We start from the raw sequence: 21,204 nt of genomic DNA, 5'->3' as shown, positions 1-21,204 counted from the left end.
TTTAAATGATGGTGACAACACATTTCAAGTGTCTTTCAATTGCACATATCTAGAATGTGATAATACTTAACATCAGCATCATTGTCATCATTTCTGAGTGAGTGACAGTAATTCACTTTTCATATTTGCTTTGAACACTTTGCTGGATTGTTCTGGAAGGTAGAATCAAGACGCATCTGTGAAAGTATAAAATTAGGCAAGCTTGTGGAAGTAAGGTGGATCACCAGCCAAAGTAATGTTTGTCACACCTCCACCCTCACCCCCACCCCTACTTGCCACCAAAGTAATGTTAACTAACTAGCATTTTACTGTAAGAAATAAAAGGAAAGATGGCTAAGCCTTCGTTAGCCAACCACAGTCAGGCTGAGTCTTTCCCTCTTCCTTCGCAGGCACTTCCTCTTCAAGACGTCCTCTGGAAGTACACCCCTGTTTAGCAGCTCTTCCCCAGGATACCCTTTGACCTCAGGAACCGTTTACACACCACCACCCCGCCTGCTGCCACGGAATACGTTCTCCAGGAAGGCCTTCAAGCTGAAGAAGCCCTCCAAATACTGCAGCTGGAAATGTGCTGCCCTGTCTGCGATTGCTGCCGCCCTCCTCTTGGCCATTCTGCTGGCATATTTCATAGGTAAGTCAAAGCAGCATTGGTCACCATCCTGGTGGTGAGAAGGTGGTGGTAGGGGACAGTGGCAGGGGAAGGCCATGGACTTTTGAATTTAGAAGCCCTCTGCTGTCTGTACAATTTGCCTGTGTCTGTACAATTTGCCTGTGTCTGTACAATTTGCCTGTTGGCTCTTGTAAAACATTATCATGAGTGATGGCTCGGGGTAGGGTTTTTTTTTTTTTTTTTTTTTCCCCTTTCTGGAATCCATTCCAGTCATGACTCCAGCTGACATTTATCAGAAGTGAAGTTAAGCATCCTGGCTGTGTCTTTTCTTGGAGAAGAGCTGAGAATTATCATCCCTGAAAACCCAACCTTCCCTCCCATAGTAATCATATGGATTGTTCCATCATGGGGTTGGAATGCAAACCAGGGCTCTGATATTCACTCTCATCATCAGTTCTCCAGAAACTCAAGAGAAGAATAAGTGTCCTCGTGCACAGAACATCTTGACCAGGGAGAAAGCCAAACTATCTCACTGATTTTCAGAGCTATGGAACCAAAATGGGATTGAGAGGCCCAAGCTTACAACCTGGTCTTCATCTAGACTCAAACACTCACACACAGTTGACCTTGCCCAGCTTCCTTTCTTTCCCTCTGCTCCGCCTCAGTCCTCATCTCACTGGGCGGCATTGAATTTGAACAGAGCTCATGTCTTGTGGCAGCTATGATCCAGTGACTTAGTGTGTGAGAAAGGGTAGCAAACGGGTGACGTTGTTGGGGTACATTCCTTCCTGCATCATGGATGTTCATTTGCATCTATGAGGTACCACCATGTCGCTATGGCAAACAGCAGATGGCTGGGAGCTCGGAGGCAGGGTGCCACATGCATATGAGCATCCTGGGCTGGACACGAAGCCTGTTCACACAGTTCCTGGCCCTGACAAAGAGGCCCCATTGCTGCTGCTCTGTCAGCTAAGCTCGCCAATGGCAGGTCTCCTGGCCCAGGCAGAGGCCGTGGTGATGTTTATTAAAGTTTATTTGAGACACTTGATGGTTCTGGCTTGCTTTTAGGGCAGCTATGACAGATCTCCCCGGCTTGGCTGTGCCATGTTGCAAAGCAAACCCTATAAAACACCAGCTTAAGGAGGCTGACTCCAAAACAGTTCCAAATATGCAGGGGGTGGGGGGAGGAAACTCCTCCCATTTCTGGAAAAAAAGACAAGGCAACATTGATGCTGACTAGGTGACCTCCTTCCTTCTCCCAACATCAACCCTTCTTTCTCACCCAGCAATGGGGCTCCCACACTGCCTTAATCCCATCCCTCTGGCATGGTGCCTACAGGCCCAGTACTTCCCAGGGCATCTGACCTAAGCTTACCTGATGACAGAGAAGTACAATGGTATGCCTCTAGAAATTTGGGTCCCTGCCCAAGGTAGACTAGTACAAGCCAAAAATCAATAGATACTTTTCATTGTCTCCTACAATATAGCTATGCTTGTTCTCATATAGAAAAAAATAAACATTTATATATTCCTCATCAGCAATGTCCTCCAAAATTGAGAAATCTGGCAGGCACTCCAGGGAAAGGAAAGTGGCCACATTTGTCTGGGGTTTTACAACAGATTTTTCACACTAGCCCTCAGCTCTCAGTGGGGACTGAGGCCTGACTCTCAACATCTCTAATTTTAAGCCATATCTACTTCTCACCCACCCACCCCCCCATCACCTAACTGGGATCCTTGTGTTATTAGAGGGAATTTTGTGTGAGTCCCCAGGTAGCTGTTTCAGGGGCTTGGTGCAAGCAAATTGAATGTGCCTTTAGGGTCTTTGCGTGATTTGGCTTTGTGTCAGAAACTTCAAAAAGGGTCCATGTGCTCACTTCTCAGGCTTAATGTTCTGCTGGGCCAGTAGGCACCATGGGGAAGCCCAAATATAGAAATTGAGGCACTGCCTGCCCCTGCCAATGGCGTCCCCAGTGTGCCTCCCCCTCCCTTTGCAGGGGAGAGATAGATGACTAGCGCCTGATTTACTGAGCTTGATAGTTAAAATATAATAGCTTTCTGTAAGGGTGATCGTATAAATGGGCAACTGTGTAGTGAGAGTTTAATGTTTTAATCGGGTGCGTAGCTTGTAAATGATGGATTAGGAAACATATTTATCCTCGGTCCGGAGGCTGCTGGAAGCTAGGCCTGGGCATCTTACTATGGTTTATTGGTTTATAATCCATCATTTCCTATTTTGTATGCTTTAGGTAAGATTGTGCTTTGACCCTGGAGTATTGAAAAATAGTTTATGACTCAAATTGAGTGATGTAACAGGACAGTTTGCCCCATAGTGATGCAGTGAAGGTGGAGCTATAAGGAACTATCCTCTCCTCCCCCAGGATGACCAGAGATCTGTAGACTCAGTGAGGGGGTCAGGATCCTAAGTGCTGGCACTGACCCCAGCAATCCATTTCTCTGTGGAGAACCTCTTGCCTCTGAGTCTCAGCTTCCTAAGTACAGCGTGAGGGCACGATAGTTATTTGCGTACAGAATCTCTGAAGTACAGTGAGAATTAATTAATGTGTATAAATCACTTTGAAGATGAAACGCAGTATATTATTAATTACAAAGCTGCAGGGGCATAAACACTGCATTGCAAACACAGAGGAGACTGATGCAGGGCACAAGCCTTGCTTGTACCAACCTAAAACAAGCCATCAGGGAAGGAGAGCATGAGCTGTAAAGTCCCAGCGTCCCCCTCCCTACGGCCACCCCTTAAAGAGACTGGCACATTCAAGACCTCAGTCCATTCTGGTTCACATGCAACTCCCCTATTCCACAAGAACATGACAGGTCCTGAAATTGAAGCATCAGCCCCAGGACATTTATGGGCAGGCGGTGGGTTCAGGCCTGCCAGGCACTGTGACAAATAGGTCAAATTATCTTTCTTGCATGTTCAAACCCGTGGAGAGAAGCCTTTCCAGAAGTGAGCAGTTTGGAATAGCTTCGCCCCGTGACAAGTTCTCCCATACATCCAGGCATGTGGGTAGGTGTAAAAGCAGAATGCCAGCCCTTGTGCAAATTGGAAGACATGGGCCTTCACTGACATAGGAAAGACTCCCCCAGTTCCTGCTCATACAACGGGGGTGAGAGAACTTTCATGAAATGTTCTTCCACCCAATCCTCGCTGTGCCAAATTCCCCCAGTGTAAAAAAAACACCCTGGAAGAAATTTACTCTGAGAAGCAACATGAACCATCAGGAAACCACTTTGTATGTCACTCAGCCCCTGGCCCAGACAGATCCTAGGACTGAGAGCTTGGCTGGGAAAAGCAAGGGAACCGCTTTCATGAGAGATGACTTTCTTCCTTGGGTGCTTTCCCCAAGTGCTTTCATTGCCTGTGATGTCAGAAGTTCCCTTATACTCCTAAGTGTTCAAGCTATATCGCCAGTATAGATGTTCTCAGCTGCGTAATATAAATGTACTGTCTTCTCCCCCTTCCTAGTGTATGTAACACGACAGGAGCTGGTTAGAACCTTCATCCCACATCAAGGGAGGAAGGTGCTTCCGACACATGACTCTACTGCTAAATCCACATGATCCTAGAAATCCTAAAATAAGAGTCCACACAATGGTTCCTCATGATTCACAATCCAGTCTGTCATCCTTGAATTACAAAAGCATATGTAACCGTAACCCCTCTCAGGCTTCCATCATTTGCTCCACGTGACCTGAAAGAGAAGTCAGTAGAGTAGAAAGATAGGAGCATTTATGTCATCCTTACCAGTCTTGAGCTTCTCAGATTGCTGCCAAAATTTATACATATATATGTATATATATGAATGATATTAGAAAGTCACCTTGCCTTGTTCACTGCTGTAATTCCTGCTAAATATGAAATACTATGTGTTAAGCTCCTCAGCACTGTCTTCTGCCACTCTGACTTTGATCTGTGAAGAACGCGGGCCATCAACATGTCAGGATGTTAAAAGTGTGGTAATTTGGGGTGCTTTCAGTTTCTTTTGAAAACAATGAGAGATTATTTTCTATGGAAACTAAAAGCCTACCGTGTGTTTAAAGTTGCTACACTTGAAAATTGATATGTTGAGACTCATACCGATGAATCCTGCTTTCTCGGCTGCTATTTTGTGTATTCTCATCTCAAAAAGTAGAGCAGGCTTGGGGGGTAACATAAAGGAAATGACAGTGAGGAGTGAGGAGAACCCGCCGCTCGCCTGGCATCCTTTGTGAGGATGGGGTTTAGGAAAGCTGCAGGTCCTCTGGTTCGGATCCATTGCTGGTGGGCTAGCTAGAGCTATGGTAAGCCTCACCTGCATGACTTCCAAGTCATGAGTTTGCCTCCTGTTTTCCAAATGGCAGAATGCCAAGTATTAAATCTGAGCAGTCCAGCAAATAGCATTTCCATCTAACTCCTTGTCCCCAGACTGTCCAAAAGAAAAAAAGCTGCCCACAAATAAGTCAGGGGACCAGGTTAGGCATTATCTGTTCCGATTGTATAGCAGAGAGTTCATCTAATAGATATGCTAATGTGCTCTTAACCGGATAATAAAGTCCTGTCAGCGCTTACACACCAGCGAGTCTTTGGCAGTGGGATTGTCATTTCATAGTTGGGCTCCTGATTTCAGAGAGCCTGTCAATTTCCAGGAAGAAAATTAAGTCATTCATTAGCTAGGCCTCTATCACCCGCAGTCACATGTAACATTTGTACCTCGCGTTTGACACTGGGCGTAAGTGACATCTGCTTCTGAAAAGGGAGTGGCTTCTTTTAGGACTTGTGTGAGCTGACACACTCTGGATGGTCAGTAGATATGACAACCTGTCTTGCTTTCCTCACAAGATCCCTGTCCAAAGTCCAGGTAGTGGCCAATGCCAGCCATTCCTGCCTCGTGGAATAGGGTAAGAATGGGAGCAAGCGAGCCATACCAGATCTAACTTTGTACTGTATGCTCAAGACAACCAGCGAGGGGCAGATCTGATGAAAAGCCTGTGCTGCAAGGACTGCAAGGGAAAAGTACTGGCATCACCTGCTGGGCCAGGATTCAGGCTCCACAGGGATGTGTTGAGTAAACTGATCGTGGCTCACTTTCTAACCTCTCCCAAGTGGCTGTTCAAGGCTTTGTCCCTTACTTTATTTCTGAGGCAGTTATCACTCTACCAGCCCTCAAATCTACAAGTCACAAAAGACTTTTAAAAAAATGTTTCCCATGGCTCCAGAGATTAAGCCTGGGGTAGACAAATGTTCTACCTCTGAGCCATACCTTAGGCTGGTACTTTTGACTTGCCTCTTAGGGTAATAGTTAGGCCCAAAGACCCTCTGCCTTCCATAGGCAGCTTTTGAACTCTTTAATTCCTAAGTCTTGTTCATTTTCCCAGTCACTGAGTACAGTTTTAATACATTGCCCATACGTCCTATTTTCTCCCGTATTCTGTCTGTGCCATCATTTCAGATGTCCTGATCTTACTGTGGTTATCACACAGCCGATGATGACGTAACAGAAGATGCATCAGAGAGGCTAGGTTTGGAATTGGTACCCTTGCACTACGTACAGCCGTGCGTACTCTAACTTGATGTTTAGTATCGCTGGTCCTTAGTTTCTCCTCCAACAAAACAGAAATTATTTCTATCTATGAAAATGTTTCAGCTAAGACGGAGCAATGTCTCCGCAGTTAAGAGCATGCGCTATTTTTGCATAGGGCCCTAGTTCCCAGCACCCACACCAGGAAATAGAGAGTCACCTATAACTCCAGATCCAAAGAATTTGACAGTCTTAAACTCTTCAAGCAGCTGTGCATACGTGCACATACCTACACACACATACACACACACACACACACACACACACACACACACATTTAAAAAATAAAACAAATCTTTCTCTCAAAGATGTTTCAAGCATTAACTGAAATGGTTAGTGCATACAGAATCACTGTGTCAATCTACTGCTACAAACACAGTCAGTTGTGTGCCAGTGTGCTATATCTCTTTAAAGGGAAAAGGTCTCCATTAAACTGACTCAATTTTCTCGCATTTATCATCTTTGTGTGTTTGGGAAAGATAGAAACACAGACCACCTGGTAACATCCACGTGAGGGGACAGGTCACAGTGACTTGTAGGATTACATCAGCCCGAAGATGCTGTCTGATTCCAGACATTCAAAAACATGGGGGAAAAAAATCTGAATTTCAGAATAAGTGCCATGTGAGGCCCTGGCACACACCAGACTCCCAGCTATGCCATTATCATGACTACTGTATTAATTCTTACGCTGTAGGCCAAGTCTAGTAAGAATAAAGTAGGTTTGGGAGCCATTACATCCCCTTGTAGAGGCTAGCACTGTCTGGCTTGTAAAAGGCAATCAAATATTTGTTGAATTAATGGGTTCTGCTTAGGATTAGATCTGGGTTGGATCATTTTGGGGAAGTCCTTTCCAAGTACCCCAAATCCCTAATCCCTGGTTTCGCTTGTCCTGTCATGTGAAAGGTTTCTGCTTCCCTGACGTTGTAATTGCCACCGTGGCAGTCCCAGTTGCATGTCATGTTAGCATTTAGGCAGCAGGGACATTTGGGGAGGCTGTTTAAAGCTGTACTTGGAGGCTCTCACGCAGGGCTCTATGCTTCTCTGGAAGGGAGAGCTGCTGCCTCCATGAAGCGAGGAAGTGTTTGTGTCTGGCAGGCAGCCACCATTTGGCACTCGCATTACAAAAGCATAGCAGAGTTCAGCAGGACTTCAAGGTGAAAAGGCAAATCATAGCATAAATCTGAGAGCCTGTTTGCTGTGGCTCTGTGAGGGTGCGCTAGGAAATGGAAGCAGCCATAATGAGGTAGCAGAGAGAAGAAAGAACTATTATATGGTGAGTTGGGTCTGTGCACACAAGCCATATACAATCTTTTGTGCGCTGAAATGCCTTGCTCAGTCATGTAGCCTCCCTCATGTGACAGAGATCTGACCCAAAGCAAAGTCCCCAAACATATGGACTTCTCTTAAGGTCACCTTAAGCCAGACTTCTCATGTCTGCTAGGGGAAATTCTATTACCTAAAATTCGTATTTTGATTGAGATGAACAAATCTAAAGAAATTGCTCCTGAGCCCTCTTTTCAAACAAATTCATTCTGTAGATTGATATCTCAAGTAAGAGCCTCCATATTAGCAACAAACAGCCCATCAACTATATTAATACATTTAATACTTCCATAAAACGAGGAGAGTGCATTACATGGGCTGCTAATTTAATTTTTTATATCATCAACTTTTTGGCCTCAAGTAAATATTAAAATGTATCAGAAAAATCTAACAGCATGGTTACAAATTGGTATTTTTAAAAAATTGAGAGGAGAGGGGGGAAAATACTGTTCACCCCTCTTATAACCATAGAGAAATTTATAAGAAATGGAACATGCAGCATATTTCAAAAGCTTTTTGGTACTCAAAAACAGAAGTATGTGTAAGAAGGGAGGGGCGGCTTTGCCGCGGTCCTTGCACATCTTTCATCATGGCTTTCTTCACAGCTGTTAGGGAACACCCTTCCCTTGAGCTGGGTTTTCAGTCAAGTTAGGTCATTTGTGGGAAGATTTGTGCAAACACGTTTGCCTCTCCCCTGAGGACTATGATCTTTAGAAAAGGAGGACATACTACCTGACTTTTGCCGTGTAGCCATGATGCAATTCTTTCCGTTTGCAGACTTATATTACACCATGAGCGCTTTAAAGTCACCTTAATGAAGTTTAGATTAGACTGGCTTCTGCTCCCTGGAGAGAGGGAAGTGGCAGCACATCCAATGCCTTCTGTTCTTCAGGCCACGATAAATACGATGACATCCTTCCAGGAAGTTTGGGGTGCCTGGGAGTTAGATGCAGTTTTGACTGGTTTTTAAGGCAACTTTATGTCCTAAATTTTATCACCATAGACTTCTGGGGCATTAGCTAAATTTAGAGTATGTGTATTTAAATTTTCTTTTAATAACAAGACTCACAGACTTCCTGACTCTCAAGAGGATTGTAGGGTTACTATCTTTCCAAAGGCAGGCGGCAGGGTGGGGATGAGGGATCATGTAATGTTGTATGCTAATTTTATGTATTACTAATTTATGTTAATGAATTTAAAATTTATTAAAGAGTATAGCTATAGATTCACGTACATGAGTTTGTGCCTTTCCATTGTGTATGAAATTTTATTTTGCCAGGTAATTGGCTGGCTACATGGAGTACTAGAACCTGCTGACCAATCTTAGAATCAAGGACATTTTTCCTTGACTTTTTGTCCCTACATCTAGACTATAATAAGCAACTCCATAAAAGCGTACAGTTAATAGGAAGGTTGAAAAAGCCTGGGGTAAGTTCTGTTTTGCATAAGGGACTGGAAGTCTGATGTTAATCAGGCACATAACAGTGATAAGAGGCGCGAGCTTCCTATTTCTTAAGACCATCAGGGAACAGAAGTTATACTGAAAAGCTTTTTATTAACTCATTGGTGTGGGTCAGTGGTCCATCATTATCTGTGTTCCTTCCTTGAAATGTAGAATGGCCTAATCCGAGAGAAAGTAAAGACATTTGCATCTAGTCTGTTATCAGATGATGACATTGTCACCTCCCTTCCAAATTTTAAATTTTTTAAAGCTTCCAAACAAACAACAAACAAAATTCTGGCCTCTGATTAGCTTACATGTCTTAAAAAGACATGTAACATAAAGTGTTAAGAGCCAAAAAAAAAAAAAAAGGAATTCATACCCAAGAGGATGGGTAAGGTTAAGAACCAAAGAAAAATGCATACACTGAATAGAGTTAATTAGAAGCATTAAGTCACAATGAAGACTGTGAAATTCTGTATCAAGGAAGATAAAATCTGGAGACACTGGAAGAGTATAGGAGGACTGGCCCCCAGCGTACCAAATGACATATAATATTCCTCACAATGCCTTGGAGCAGTCATCCAACCAACGCACCAAAAAGAAAAGCAGTCATTGAGAACTGAGGTGATGTTACACCGCCTCATCTTACATCATTAAGCTTTTGGGCCCCTCGTGAGCCACTAGGGTAAACAATAGTGGACAGCTCCACATTTATCCAAATAAGCCAGGAAGCTACCATGATAGGGGAAATTGAGTTTATAGACACAGCAGGCTCTTGCCTAATAGATGAGAGTAATGTGTCTAATGCTGAGCATCAATCTATATTTCAAATGTATTATAAAGGGGACCTCTAAAAAAATAACTCATCCTGCAAAATCGTTTTTGCGCTGAGGGTGGTTTATCTTCCATTGTGTCTAATTGATGTCTATGTAATTCAGCCACAGCCCTTGCTACTGAGAATGATGAAAGGGAAAGAAAGAACCAAGGTGGCTGTTCGTCCCCAGGGGAACACTCACAGTGGACTTTCCAAATCACTTTCACCTTCAGATCTGGTATCCTGGAAAGACCCGTGGAAGCCAGACAGTAGGTGTGTTTACTTTGTAATCAAGTGAGTGTATTCTCAAGTGTCTTCAATCTTATTCAAAAGTCAACATGAGCAAGAGAACCAGGTATCTTTGCCTTACCTTGCTTATCTTTGTGACATTAAATGAATGTCCACTAGACTCATCATTGGAGGTCACCCTACAACATAGCCTCCCAACACAATGCAGGGGATGGGGGATCTGCTATCGCTTAACCAAGTCTTTTAATCCTAACTGGACCACACTGATAGCACCTCACTCCTTGTTCACGAGATAGCAAGAGGTTGGGGATATTAACAGAGACAGGAAAGGAGATTAGCACCCCTGTCTAGCCCAGGTACACAGGCTCACACCAACACACACCCTTCATGACTCTGGCAAACTTTGCCCCCAAGGTTCTTGTCAGAAACATTGTTTAAATTATGTGAGTTTAGTGGATATATATGTAAGAATTGTTTATGGGATGTAGTTCTAATTCAATGTATACAGTAAGAAATTACCAAATCAGTATAGCTAGCATTTCCATCCTTAAGCATTTATCATTCCTTTATGGGAATATGGGGAGTCTTCAAACACCTCTTTTCTGGTTCTTTAGAAAGTATCGTATAATAAATTGTTATAAATTACAGTTACCTCACTAAGCTGTGAAACACTGCCACCCCTTCCTCCAAAATATTTCAGTACCCATTGTCCACTTCCCTCTCCTCCCCTCTGTCCCCTCCACTTGTGCACATTTTATGAAACCCTTAGCTGGTGAATTTGGTGTGGCTTCAGGACAGCAGCTTCCCGGCCTGCTTGCACTGGTTCCCTCCTTCTTGGTGCTTACTTCCATCTGAAGAGATAGAGATGGCATTGTCTCCTCTGCCCCACCCACCCCCGTCCCAAACACTGTGCCATTAAACTATCCTTGAGCAAAGTCTGCATTGATCCTTTCTGTCCAGTTTAATTTTTAAAAGTAATATACATAATAAGAAATGACAATGCAGTTAATTTCATTTTAGGCTCTTTAAAAAATTTCTTCTGATCTGTTGAGCTGTGGTTCTCTCGACACCTCCAGCTCCTACCCCCACCTTCCTTCCTCCTCTGTTCTTTCTTCCTAAAGTCACTGGGGTAAAGGCGCTGCCTAAGGCCTTGTGGTCCTGACCCTGTCTTGGAAGAAATGTCTTCATTTCTTTTGTGAGGACGTGACTGCTGATTGCATGGTGTTTTATTCTTCTCTTCAAACCTGACAGGAATTAAGCCTCTCGGAAAGGTCAGCTGACCACACAGAGATGATAGCTGTATTGTAATGAAATACTGATGGCTTGTTTTAATGTCAGAGGGAAATGGGAGAGTGGAACCAAAGGAAGAGCCGAGATTAGATTTACCTTGAAGGAAGAAAAATTGTCTGTTGTGTTTTTTATGACTAAGGGATTTATTAAACAAGCTGTTTGCCCCCGCCAAGGGAGAACTCCGTCATGGCGTGGAACACAAACAAACAAACAAACAAACAACAATAAAAAGTAAGATCACATGGAAGCCAAGCATATCTAAGAACCCTTGTCAGCTTTGCCCGTACCCCTTGAAATTCTTTCTTTGTCAATCATTGCCTGCTACCCCACGTTTGCCCCCAAATGTCACTTTCCCTGTGACTCCCACAAGACAAAACAAGATATCCAAACCAACAAAACCCCACTAACTGAGGAAGTGCACAGGATGGGTGGAATTGGCTGTAAGCCTTTATCGTCACACACTGTAGCACTCACTCACCAAGAGGGATATTATGCAACAAGTGTCTTGTTGGAAGAAGCAGTGTGAGAGTCTGTTGGCAAAAATGTAGAGACGGACTCCGAGGACGAGAAACTAGGTGTGAGCTAAAGTAACAAGAAAAGGGTTCTGGTCTTCTGTACATGATGCTGTCAAATCTGGGCCAATATTTCAGTCTGGTGATGGGCCAAAGGGGTACAGATCCTAATGGCAGAGAAGTTTCATATGCAAATGAAAAGAAATACACCAAGAAAAGCAGGGTTCAGAAAAAGGGGAAAGTGATATGAGAGCATTCCTTTGTGTAGCCAGAATGTGTGTGTTGTGTGCGCACATGTGTGTGCACATGTGTACATATGTGTAATATACATGTATGTGTTTGTATAGTTATGTATATACATGCACAGATACATCTATGTATGTACATATATAATCACTTGTGCATATATGTGTGTGTGTGTGTGTGTGTGTGTGTGTGTGTGTGTATACAAATTTTTCCATAGAAACAGCAAACAGAAAGAACCTAGTGGACACCTAAGAAAGAGCTAATTTCCATTGATCTGTAGAACAAGAGAAAAGCACATGTTCACCAGTAACCTCGCAGATAAAGGGAAGCTTACTTCATGGTCAGTTCAGAAAATCCTTTGACTGAGATTAAACTGACTCTTATTTTCCCGCTGGAAGATGAGTCCATGGTTTTAGTCCATCTGTTCACAGTGCTGTCCTTGGCATCCTAAAAGATTCTATCCATTTATCTTCAAAAGAAAAAAAAAAAAAAAAGCACAATGAGACAAGGGTTATAAAGCCCCATGGCCAGCAAGGATTACTGTACGGCTGGTCCAGACACGCCCAGTCTCCACCCTGAACTGTACAGTTCACAGAAGAGTCTATGGGAGGGTTGCCATGGTGTCCTGATGGAAGGGTTTCCACTTGTGCATAAAGATTCTCCAGGTGGCGAAGAATTTTGACTTGAGGCTTTAATGCCTTTGAATGCGCATCAAGAATAACACTGACATGCTTTCACCGCAGCCTTGGAATCCTAAAATAAATAATAGAAAAATTGTGATTTAAAATATAATTCCAAATACTAACTGGGCCCCGCTGCCTAGATGAGTAATAAGCTTCAATAAATGTGTGACAGGCACAAGGCTCTTCAGTATGAAGAGTAGTGAGGGCTCAGAAATAGAAATAGGTTTTTCATTACATGAGGGATTATGTTCAGCCTGACTGTGGAGCCTGTTCAGCGGGGCCTCAGCTGCATCCTCTGCCTGCGGTCGTATTAACCGGTAATAGTAAAACGGGTGACGTGCAGCCCAAGAACAGCGATTTGTTTTAGGGAGGAGAAAAAGGTCGCTTTCTCCTGCTTAAATCGGGATTACCTGTTGTTTACCACACACTTTCCCTTAAACTCCTATTCGGCTTCGCTAATGAGCTGCAATCGGAGCCGGTTCCACCTGGGTGCCTGGTGAAATTTGTGAGCAAAGCAGTGAGCCAAACAGCAGGATGATCCGCTGGTACTGCTCAGGACTGTTGTGGCTTTGCCCGCATCAGCTCACCGCCGCATTTGGAGGGGCGTCTTAAATATCCTGGGAAGTTTTTGCTTCGAGTTTCAAGCAAAATGATGTGTCACCTGAGCTTTCCCATTCTAGTATCTGAAAATGCATCTTTTTCTCCAGGCGTCCTGTGTTCTCAGGATCGACAGGGATCCTGGAGGAACTGTGCACGCCATGTGACCAGAGAGATTATAGGGTCCTCAAAGACGAGGTGCCATTTGGGACTTTCAGAAGGGTTTAGGAATACAACACCTATGGGAAGGAGGGTGCGTTATCAACTTCAGAGAGGTGTTTTCTTTTCCACACACTAATAGAGAATTCCTTTTTTGGCCAAACAATGATTCACTGAAATTCCAGCCCCAAGGACCACTGTTCAGCTGGGTCAGGAAATGTGATTCCTCATCTCTTTCCTAGTTCTCACCGTGAGGCCCACCTGAGCATGTCCTCCAGTGAAGAAAACCTGAGTTCACCTAAGGAAGCTCCAAGCTCAACCTTAGCTAACTGAGTGCTCTTGGGAAAATAGATTTAAATTCCTGAGTTTTGTTTTACTTAACAAGAAGGAATGGTAAGCAACAGTTATAATGATAGTATTATCGTTTTCATAGTTACTCTATGTAAAGTTTAAAGTAGATATTACTGTTTTTTTTTTTTTTTTTTCATTATTCTTGCGTGGTACATAATCTCATTAGAAGGAAATCACACAGAGATGCTAAACTGGGATTTGGGGATTAGGCTATTAGAATCCGGAAAAGGGGGGAACCCCTGTTGTTGAGGATGACTGGGTGGAGAAGGTGACAGATTGGCTCAGTCCTGGAAAAGTGGATAAAAATGGAACCAGGAATGAGCCAGGACGCCCTTCAGACAGCAAAAAGAGCTACAGGGAAGGTGAGAGAGAGAAGGGAGTGAAGGAGTCAGGAGAAAGCATGGCTATGAGGACACCTGCTATGACCAGCTAAAAATGAGAGTGGAGCTGGAACACCACCGGATGATAGACGGCCTTGAAATCTGGCAGGAGGTTCAATTTGATTAATTTGGCAGTAGGGAGGTACTCTAAGTTCATAAGTGAGAGTGTAATGTGATAAAATTATGACATGATTTCATGTCAATTACCTGCTAGATGCTCCATAAATATTTATTTACTAATTGATTGAGGATTCAGGGAATGGGAGAGGGGGCAGGGAGACTTCTCATGAGGCTCTGGCCATCATCAGTGGGTGTGTGGTGGTGATGGCCCTGACTTGAGATGCTGGACACCAAGAGAGGACGGCGCAAGCTCTGACTTTCTGAGAGACGAAGATCTCTTCCAAGCAAGGAAAACCTGAGTTAAAATGCAATTTGTTTTGTGTTGAATCGGGAGCTGAAGAGGAGAGGATTTTCTAGTACATCTTTGGTGGTGGGTTTTTTTTTTAATTTCTTTATTAATTATTATTGTCAGAAAAGGAGAACTGAAAAATTAAAAATTAACACACAATCTTTAAATCACCACCCACTTTTCTAAAAGCATGCTTGGCCAGAGCATTTTTTTCATTGCTATGTAATTCTGCCAGGGCTGGCTGGAAGCCGTTCTCTTTTAGCGCACTCGGTAAATCTCTGTGCGGTTTCTTTATTATGAGGAAGCCCTTTGATCCAATAAAACCCATCAAGACCCCTTCTGAGGCATTCACTTTGGATTTTGTATGAAAGTCTATAGAGGAGGAGGAGAAGAAGAAGAAGAAGAAGAAGAAGAAGAAGAAGAAGAAGAAGAAGAAGAAGAAGAAGAAGAAGAAGAAGGGAAGAACTGGGCTAAAACTAAACTCTAAATTCCTCCATAACACAGGCCTTATATGTGATGCAGATCTTGGGAACCGAGAGGAGCCATTGGACCTATGCACACTGAAGCTCGGCATACTCATTTATAAATAGAAAACACACCCCAGGACTTGAAGGCGCTTGGCTTTTCAAGTGGAGGCTGTGGTCAGGAGAGGCTGTCCCATTGCCCTGTTTGATTCAGGGCAGTGAAGCTTACAGATGAAAAGTCTTAAAAGAAGAAACCTGCCTTTTGATCAGCTGGTTGGAGGCAGGTTGGAAATGATGACGAATCTGCTACCGTACACGCACGCACCGTATGAGCAGCTTTTGACTCTGGTGCAGCTGCCTTGTGTGTGTCTGCAAACAAGGCTGACTCACTGTACCCAGGCAGAAGGGGGAGATGGATGGAATTGGTTATGGCTTTGTGGATCTGGGCAGAGGGCTAGACATCAGGGAATGAGCCTTTGCCCTTCTCCCTCCACCTCCCCCTGCTCCACACTGAGGTTTCCATTTATTTTCTGTGCTATAACATTTGACTGAAGTGTATGAAATGCCCTCTCAGATGTTAGGTGCCCAGAGTCAAGCATAAACCAGCAGTTCACCTGGGGAATTTGAGGACTCGCCTCTAAACAAACCAAGGTAATTTAGGCTCTGGAGGCACGGCAGTTTGTGCTGCCTGGATTCCACTGTGTGGATGATCCTAAATTTAGTCTGTAATTGTGTCTCCATGCTTTCTTTCTATCTCCGTCCTTTTTGCACCTCTTCAAATCTCCTTTTTGCTTCAGGGGATCAGAAAGCTAGCCTTGGCCAGAAAGCCAAGCATCCTGTTCCTGCCTAGTTTTGTTGGTTTTTTGTTTTTCCATCATAGTGCCATGTTGCTCCTGGCATGATGGGGTACCACATGACTTACAGTGCATAGCATTCCAAGTCAGTAATCATTTCCAAGCTTAGTTAAGACCCAGGTCAGACACTTACCTCCTCTACTTGACCACGCATGAGAGGCCATACCATAATATTCTGGTAAACTCAGCCCTACAGCCTGCATGTCCTCCTAAGGCCCCACCAAGGCATCACTGGAGTTAGACGTTATGTCTATGTGAGATGTAGTCATGACGTGTGCATTTCCACCAAGTCTAGCTCAGTCATACATGTGCAGAGGAATTTTAGGTTGTGTTTAAGTATGGCAGCTCATCAGGCAGGTGAGACAATCACAGGGTAACTGTGCCGAGCCTGACTGTGGTCCTGTACTGACAACACTCTGAAAGCCTCTTTCAGATACAAAGGGAGCCTACTCTTAGGAATCCCGAGATTGCATGAGGATTGTAAGACATCCAGAAGAAGTTTAGAGTGGAGTTCGGAATGGAGTGAACAGGCTCTTAACCGCGGGTAAAGTTGTGAGAGAACAGCTTGCACTGTTCTTACAAAGCGACTTGTCATTTCTCAAGTGTATAATGAAATAATGTGTGTAATGAATTTTCATGCACAGCAGCCTCTCCCTCGAGTTTTGTCCTCTTCAGTGCTTCGTAGTGTGACAACAACTGAGTCTCTTGGAACAGCATCTTGCAATCTTAAGACCAAGGGCTCCCCAAAAGGCCGGACAGGAACCTTAAATGAGTATCAGCTCCGAGCCTGCTTATTTGTAACTGAATGGCGATTCTGGCCAAGTGCGAGGTGTTCATGGAGAATTCTGAAAAATCACAAAATGGAGAAGGAAAGCCAGATGCAAAGGCCCCTACTGGGTCACCCCAGTGGCTAGGAGATCTTTTATGATCTCTGTGTATGATGAGAGCAGTCTATGAAATGGGAACAAATTCCCCCATAAATATTTTTAATTGGAGGAGTTACTGAGCACCATGGGAGGAGCACCATGGGAGCAGCACCATGGGAGGAGATGCCATCTCATCTGATAGCTGCTTTTCTTAGCTGCTCTTGTGTTGATCCTTTTGGTGATAACAGCTTTGTATGAAAAGGATGGATGGGAATCCATAAGGCCTTTTCACAGAATATCAAGTATTTTGCCCTTTACGTTGATTTGATTTGAAGAGATCCTTGCACAGATTGATGAAGTGGTCCAAATATTTTCACTCCTGGCTTTGCAGTCCAGATAATAACTGGTCGCTGCAGCCTTTGCTCATTAAGGAGGTGGTCAAGGCCCAGGGATGTGCAAAATTATTTCTCCACTCTTGCAATTGTGCTCTGGCTACAGTACATGGGGACCACTTGCAAGCTCTTCTCAGAGGGACTCACCCAGCAAGATCTTCCATATACCAGGGCTTGGTTGCCCTTAGTACTAGCTCGGTGCATCGCCACATTACCCCTTTGAGAATACTGGACAATGTCCATAGAAACCATGGGTTGTCAATGCTAGCGGGTGATCAGCGGAGGGTCAGCAATGCTGCTGATTATCCTATAATACTCAGAACATCCTTAAGTAAAAGATTATCTGACCCAAAACATCAGCTGCACCTGCTGATTTGTAATTGAATGTCTTCCCCCACCCTCCCTTCCCTAGCACATCTTTTAAAAGAAGAAAAAAAGGAGCTTTCTTTACTCTTGGTGTTATTTTTTTATGATCATTGTCTTCAACCTTCTTCAATGGAAGCAAAGGGTAGTGTGAAGTTTGAAGAGGTTATTTGAACTAAGCTGGTCAACTCAGTCCTATGAGAATAAAGTTCAGTCCCTCTGCATGTAGGTCTATCCCAAGTTTCCTTTCCATGAGATGTAGCTCACAGTCAGGCATTTATTAAGAACCTATTATGTGCAAAAACTTCTTATTCAGTATCTGACTCATTGTCCCTATGACTCTATTTTCTTATTTTCTCTAATTAGAGAAAGACATTCACATAATTAAATTATTTGCTAAAGGGACATAACAGTTGGTGCTTTGGGGCTGAGCCACAAGAACAGGTCAGTTAGTTCCAAAGTTCATGCTCTCTCCACTGTATACATTACCATCAACTTACAAGTATGTGCTTAACTGGTGTCAAGCTTTATTAACTTGGTTAACTGGTTTGCTTCCCTTAGAAGTCCTTAAAAAAACTCTGAGTGATGATGCTACCAAAGGAGAAAATGGAGTCTGCCTGACCATACACACTGGTTACCTCCATGTTAACCACATCCCACGAACTGAAAGATGACACATTCCTTAGCTGGGTCTCTTTTGTAGAACAATACATTTGGAACATATGGCAAGAGGGGTACAGACAGAAGGAACTAACAGACAAAATAGAATTACACTTCAAAACTGTAAGTGGAAAAAAAAAAAAAAAGACCTCCAAGTCCTAGTCAAGATGAGCACTTAAGACATTTTCAGGGACTCAAATGCTGCCTCAACAGTCAGGAGTATGTATTGTTCTTGCTGGAGACGTAGTTTGGTGCCTGGCTCCTTTATTATCCACTTACAACTTCCTGTAACTCCAGCTTCAAAGTGTTTGTTGCCCTCTTCCGGCCTCTGTAGGTACCTGCACTCTTGTGCACATACCTACCACACACATACACATAACTTTTTTAAAATAAAAATAAATATTTTAAAAAGAAAAGATGGTGTCCTATAAGGGATTCTTTTACTTCTAACTTAACAAAAATTGACACCCATTAAAACCCTGGACTGGCTTGTATCAAATTCTTATTTTCCTCACGGAGATAAGTGACATTGTCAGTGTCCTTTACTGTTCATGCTCACAGCAAGTGGGATTCTCCCTTGCTTTCCACATTGCTAATGCCTGCCTTTGGAACTTTACTTGGTTTCATAACCTCCCTATCCCTTTGTGGCTGATGTTACTCCAGACACCCAGTCCATCTTTGGGGCAGAGGGGCAGAGTGGGGAGAAAGAGGGGGGGGGGGGAAAAGATTAAAGTTTGATTTCACCAGAAATACACAAAATTATTTTTTCTACAATACACATACAAATGAAATGTACAATTTTATTTAGCTCTTATGTGTCAAAACTGTGTCATATGGCTGTCTCTTATTTCAAAAGAGGCTAGGAAAGTTTTCCTAGACCCACTGATGGAAGGCAACAGGGAAAAGGCGCTTGGAACTATCTGATGCATCCAAAGCCCAACAGTAACTAACTGATCTGAGTGATTCTATACTCAAAAGCCAAGATTCTACATCTCTGAAAATAGATGCAGCAGCCACTTCTAAGAAATTTCCCTTGTATATGACTCCGGTATGGTGCTTTGGAAGATGGTGTGTTAGTCTGCAAGGGCTGCCATAAGGGATGCCACGAACCAACTTCCGGCAAAAGTTCATTGTCTAACAGTTCTGGAAGCCACACACCCAAGTCAAGGTAAGAGTCCAGCCAAGCTCCCCCTGCAGGCCCTAGAGATGGGCTGTGACAGCCTCTCTTCTGGCTCTAGTATTTCGTTGGCTGGTGACAGTGCAACTCCATCTTTAGATGGTGTCTTTGTCTATCTCTGTATCCAAAGTTTCCAGTTTAATAAGAATACCAGGCATACTGAAGTAGGGCCCACCCTGAAAAGCTCGTCTTAATTTGGTCATCTGCAAAGATGACCATTCATAGGAACTTCCAACATCATGTGTTGGGGTGAGAGATGCACAAGTGAATTTAAAACAAAGAATTTTTCTGAGTCTTTCTTAGTATCTCATCAGTAATTAATGATAATTGGAATATTTGTTATATCCCAATAAATCCATACAGTTTCTTACTTAACCCTTATAATGACCATATAAAGTAGGAGCTGTTATTATTTTTAATCTTACAGAAGAGGAAGCTAGGGTGCAAAACTATTAGGTGATCTACCCAAAATAGCACAATGGGTTAGGAATAAGGCCAGATCTCAACTGCATGAGTACAAACTCTTTAGTTCTTACATCCAACCATCCTGTAGATATTCTTGCCCACAGCTATCTTGCCTGTGGTATAGTAAGTTCCTCATTCATAAATGCCATTTAAGAAAGTTGGTGAGATGGCTCAGCCAGTAAAGTTGCTGCCTATGTAAAAGCTGGGCACCTATGTACAAGCCAGGCACCCCTTGTAATCCGAGCAGTGAGGAGGCAGGGATGAGACAATCACTAGTGCTCACCAGCCAGCCCGTCTAGCTCTAGGATCAGTGAAATCCTGTTTCAAAAAATAAGGTGGTGAGGTGGGGAAGCCACCCAACATTGACCTCAGGACTCTACACATGCATGCATAGTATATACACCTGCTCATGCACACATGTGCACATGTGCGCACACATACGCGTGCGCGCGCGCGCGCGCACACACACACACACACACACACACACAGGGCGGGGAGGGGTCGACATGCTAATTTCCTTCAGGCTTAGAAATATTCCTTTCCACAAAGCCATTCTTTGCTTCCACAGAAACACAAATAAAACACTACGTTCTGCACTAGGCATAATGGTTTCCTCTTATTCAAATGCAAGGCCATCTGTGCAAAGTATTTTATTTCATCATTCATTGAAGTTCACTTAAAAGATGGAACCACCCTTAATGGAACAATGAAATGGAAGGATTCCCAAACTGAAGGCAAGGGACTGGAGAATGGGGGAGGGAAGGTCCTCTAGTTCTTCCCACCAAGCCCTTCCCCAAGCCTTCTGGATGAATATAGTTTTGCTCTGTTAACCAGGGAGGAAGGCAGCCCCCAGACACCAAAAGGAAGCAACACCATTTAGAGCCCAGGCATCCATGGAGCTAAAGCACAGTCCATGGCCAGCAGTCATGGGGTTCTGGTATAAACTGGACAGACCGATGACGCTTTGCCCGTGGTACAGACACTGCAGTGGCTGAACAGCTCAATAATGGATTCCTCTTGCTGCCAGACAGCAGCAGTTGCTTCTTAGGGTCTTTAAAACTCCACCATGGTCCTCTTTCTGCAATAAGACCAAAGCTGAATAAGAAAGCTTCTGCCTTTAAAGATGGAGAGATGGAGTCTTAGAGGGACCGGTGGCTTTCCCAAGGTAGTCACCCATGTTTCTCTCATTTCCTCCTGACTGGGATCAGATGATACAGGAAATGAGAGTGAAAACCAAGCTCTGGTGATGTTTTCGTGATACCCTGTCATCCGGAGTGGGAGGCAGGGGGCACAGCTGTCTGTGTTTTGTGACTGGGG

The 21,204-nt window shown here is 43.7% G+C and overlaps 1 protein-coding gene across 12 annotated transcripts in view; it reads left to right on the top strand.

The window, feature by feature from the left end:
* Tenm2 (teneurin transmembrane protein 2) overlaps positions 1-21,204 on the top strand; it is a 1,156,123-nt gene that overhangs the window by 893,306 nt on the left and 241,613 nt on the right. For all 12 annotated transcript variants that reach the window (XM_051167370.1, XM_051167369.1, XM_051167371.1 and 9 more), the window contains one exon: positions 390-628. In XM_051167370.1, the coding sequence (XP_051023327.1) occupies positions 390-628 (239 nt within the window). The remainder of the gene's footprint in view (positions 1-389; positions 629-21,204) is intronic.

Source organism: Acomys russatus, chromosome 25, assembly GCF_903995435.1.
Source record: "Acomys russatus chromosome 25, mAcoRus1.1, whole genome shotgun sequence".
NCBI lineage: Eukaryota > Metazoa > Chordata > Mammalia > Rodentia > Muridae > Acomys > Acomys russatus.
The sequence above is the reverse complement of the archived record's forward strand: the minus strand, read 5'-3'. Positions and strand labels throughout refer to the sequence as shown.